Source organism: Anoplopoma fimbria, unplaced genomic scaffold, assembly GCF_027596085.1.
Source record: "Anoplopoma fimbria isolate UVic2021 breed Golden Eagle Sablefish unplaced genomic scaffold, Afim_UVic_2022 Un_contig_8940_pilon_pilon, whole genome shotgun sequence".
Lineage (NCBI taxonomy): Eukaryota > Metazoa > Chordata > Actinopteri > Perciformes > Anoplopomatidae > Anoplopoma > Anoplopoma fimbria.
In genome coordinates, this window is record NW_026553665.1 from 10,928 (window position 1) to 15,134 (window position 4,207).

Sequence of the window (4,207 nt, forward strand, 5' to 3'; positions counted from 1 at the left end):
GTGCTGCCTGCCAAAAGTAGGAAAGGAACATAAAATTAGGCTTTAAAGATCGATTATGAGAGAAGAGTTATCAACTGGATGGTCAATTCTAGACTCAAATTTCTTCAGAAACAGATTTTGGCAGACAGCTGAGGTAAAATAACGGAAAGTTTACTAGTGTTTTTCCAGTTACCAAATCGAGGGACTTGGAAACTCCCTTCTTATTATTATTAATATTATTAGAACTTGGAAGCACTGAATTGAAGAGCACTGAGGATACACTAATGCAGGGTTCTTAACCTGGGTGCGGTCAACCCCAGCCGCCGCTTTAAAAATGAATGACCGTCTATTCCTTAAGGTGCGTTCACACCGAGCGCCCCGTTCGGTGTGAACGCAGCATAACGGTACGGTGGCTTGGGTAGCCCAAAAAGCACGGAGAAAGCTAAAACTTATGCTGCGTTCACACCGAACGGGGGCGCTCGGTGTGAACGCACCTTAAGGAATACACGGTCATTCATTTTTAAAGCGGCGGCTCACTTGATCGACTACGGAAAATATTATGAACCCAGACACGGGGGCGTTTGATTGTCCGACGTTTGAGGGACTTCCACAACAAGTATAAAGCAGAACTAGTGGTTAGTTCAATGGTGGATGGCGGGAGATAAGCCACAGAGATAAGCCCCGCCCCCTTTCAGGCGCGAATGCCGCGAATTACCCACATACATTTTCAAGCGGCAGCTCACTTGACCGAGTATCAGCGGCTGACGGCTCACTTGACCGCAGTAAGACACACGCAGTATAGCCATTTGTGATTTTCAATCCCTTCATACTAACATGTCGAGCAAAAAAAGAAAGTGGTTGGACGAATACGTACAATATGGATTCACATGTAAAGAGGAACGTGATGGGAGTCAGCGTCCTCAATGCATGATTTGCAATGCCAAGTTGAGCAATTCTAGTCTAGCACCGGCAAAACTAAAGGAACACTTCCTAAAGCTGCATGATGGGAAATACAAGAACACAACGCTCGCTGAATTCAAGGTGAAGAGAGCCAGATTCGATGAAAAGGCTACTCTGCCTGTTCTCGGCTTCGTACCCATCGACAAACCGATCCTCACAGCATCGTATGAAGTTGCGTACCTGATCGCAAAGCAGGGCAAACCACACACCATTGGTGAAACACTCGTGAAACCAGCTGCGTTGAAGATGGCGAATATCATGCTGGGAAAAGCTGCTGAAGATAAGTTATCCCAAATTCCTCTTTCAAATGACACGATCAGCAGCAGAATAGACGACATGAGCAATGACATCTTGGCTCAAGTAGTTGCAGATCTGATTTCAAGCCCAGCAAAATTCAGCCTCCAACTCGATGAGACCACCGACGTTTCCAATCTCAGCCAGCTTGTTGTATTCGTGCGCTATATGAAAGACGACGAGATAAAGGAAGATTTTTTATTTTGTAAGCCTCTTACAACAACAACCAAGGCAGTCGATGTGAAGAAACTCGTGGATGACTTCTTCAGAGACAACAATCTTTCGTGGAATATGGTTTCTGCAGTTTGTTCGGACGGAGCTCCAGCCATGCTGGGACGACACTCTGGTTTTGGAGCGCTGGTGAAATCCGATGCACCACACATCATTGTTACACACTGTGTTCTGCACAGGCATGCGTTGGCAACAAAAACCTTGCCTCCAAAACTGGCAGAAGTACTAAAAATCGTAGTTGAATGTGTGAACTACGTGCAAAATAGTGCTATGAAGCACCGCATCTTCAAAGAGCTCTGTCAGGAAATGGGCTCTGAATTCGAGGTACTTCTGTACCATTCTAACGTTCGGTGGTTATCCCGGGGAAAGGTGCTGAATCGGGTTTTTGCCATGCGTGTGGAATTAGCCCTGTTTTTGCGAGAGCACCAACATTGTCACGCAGATTGCTTCGAAGATTCTGAGTTCATTCTCATCTTGGCGTACATGGCCGATATTTTCGATGCTCTCAATCATCTCAATCGACAGATGCAGGGCGGTGGAGTCAACATCATCGAAGCGGAAGAAAACCTGAATGCGTTTAAAAAAAGCTACCTTTATGGAAACGACGAACAGAGAATGACAACTTTGCAAACTTTCCCCTGCTGGACGACTGCGTAAGTAAGATCGAAGACGTGTCTGGAATTGGAGACATTTCTGTACCTGGGGAGCTGAAGCAAGCGATTGCCATGCACTTAGATGTGCTCGCAAAGTCCCTCGACGGATACTTCCCCACCACACAGTCATATCCAGCATGGGTGAGACAGCCGTTCACGTTTAGTGTTGCGACAGCAGATGTCAATGATGAATGCCTCGACGAAATCATTGAACTTCAGCAGAGCCAGCTTCAACAGCAACTCTTCAGAACAACAACGCTCTCAACGTTTTGGTGTCACCAAATCGTACCATACTCTCGTATTGCCAAGAAAGCCCTTGAGATACTCACACCGTTTGTTACAACATATCTTTGTGAGCAATCCTTTTCCAGGATGGTGGACATGAAAACTAAGAAAAGGAACAGACTTTGCTGCGAAAATGATATGAGTGGCACTTGCCAAGGTGAAGCCGTGCATTTCTGAACTTGTATCTGAAAGGCAACAGCAAAAGTCACATTGATTTGCAGTAAATATTCACTGAGTTATGTTTTTGTGTGAAATTCATGTTTTGTTTGTCGACAAACCGATCCTCACAGCATCGTACGAATTTGCGTACCTGATCGCAAATCATTCATTGAGTTACTTTTTTGTGTGAAATTCATGTTTTGTTGGTTTTGTTCTTTGCACACAGTGGTTTTGTGTGCAACTGATGCATGGTTCATTTTGTGCACTAATAAAATATATACCTATCTTTTGAAGAAATCATATTTTATTTTTCCAATTACGAAGGGTTCGGTGAATGCACTGATGAAGCTCGCAGGGTTCAGTACCTCTAATAAGGTTAAGAACCACTGCACTAATGTATCCCAGATAATCTTTTGAACAAAGGAATTGGTAGAATTGGAAAGAACCTCGACATTGGAACAGTCAGTTGATGGGATTCAATGGCGCAACATCTTTGAAATTCAATGTTCAAAATTCTGATGAATGTTGGTGGGTCTCCGTCAGTCAAATCTGATCAAACCACACCTACACAGTCCAGATGAAGCAGGTCAGCTGGGCGATGACTGTTAAACTCTTCATTAACCATCCCTTAAGATGATTATTTTACTTTGATTTCAGCTTAATGAATAGTTCATGTTATAAAGAAACACTTAAAGTAAAATCATTGGCACTGTGATAACTTTCCAGGCATGTAAAATCCTGTCTGATGAACCGACAAAGTCATGGAACTATAATTGAACTTCTTGGATCTTAAACTGTTGTCTCACAGATACCTGATACAATATACAGACAACAACACTGCCATTCAACACAGAGCTGATGCCCTATAAATGGAGCGAGGAGCTGAATGAGGAAGAGAACCCCTCTTTAGTCTTTTGGATGATTGACAGGTCTAGCAGGAAAAGGTCAAATGGTAGTAATGGGTATGTCATCGATAGTGACTCATTCATGCCGACCAGTGCTGCACAGTCAGTTCACTATTTCTAACAGTGTGCAGTGATTCAGCTGCAGTTGTCCATGTTTTCAGATCTCTATCTGAGACCTGTGTTGACACCACAATAACCATGACGTGATATGAAAATGTGATGTTACGTCCGTCTTTGCCAAAATAAATGTGATTCACAACCGTATCCCGATAATCATCAAAATATGCACTTTTAAAATTGGACTTCAACATACTGGAATCACTTAACCTTACAGTTTGTCAAGAAACAAATTCACTTTGTTTTTAGCAAACATTGTTTTAGTGAAAAACATCTTAAATCAGGTAATAATAAATCATAAGGTTCCATTTCATAAACAAAGGTTAATTAAAATGAAGCAACATAGTGACAGTCTGTTCTGTCTTACAGGAGAATTCCTGTATATTTTAAAGGTCAGGCTTTAACTTTACATTACACAACGTTACACAGCTTTTTCCAAGTCACTCGTAACGGCATTTACAATTATCCAGATAATGGAAATTCACAACAATCAACTTCTTGTTTTATTGCAATCCGTGATAAAATCCTCTACCATCCCATCCCTACACCACCATACAAAGAAGGTAACCGGAACTGGGTTTGTTGTGCTCACAGGTTAGCTACTCAGTTACTGAGGATAACAAA

At 42.5% G+C, this 4,207-nt stretch overlaps 1 protein-coding gene across 1 annotated transcript; it reads left to right on the forward strand.

The window, feature by feature from the left end:
- The first annotated feature begins 813 nt into the window (after positions 1 to 813).
- LOC129116710 (protein FAM200C-like) lies at positions 814 to 2,121 on the forward strand. Its single transcript, XM_054627471.1, has one exon. It carries the CDS (start codon positions 814 to 816, stop codon positions 2,119 to 2,121), a length of 1,308 nt encoding a protein of 435 aa, XP_054483446.1.
- The last annotated feature ends 2,086 nt before the right edge of the window (positions 2,122 to 4,207 follow it).

Excerpts from the sequence above, each read along its gene's own strand:
- LOC129116710 (XM_054627471.1), top strand. The coding sequence starts at position 814 with ATGTCGAGCAAAAAAAGAAAGTGGTTGGACGAATACGTACAATATGGA.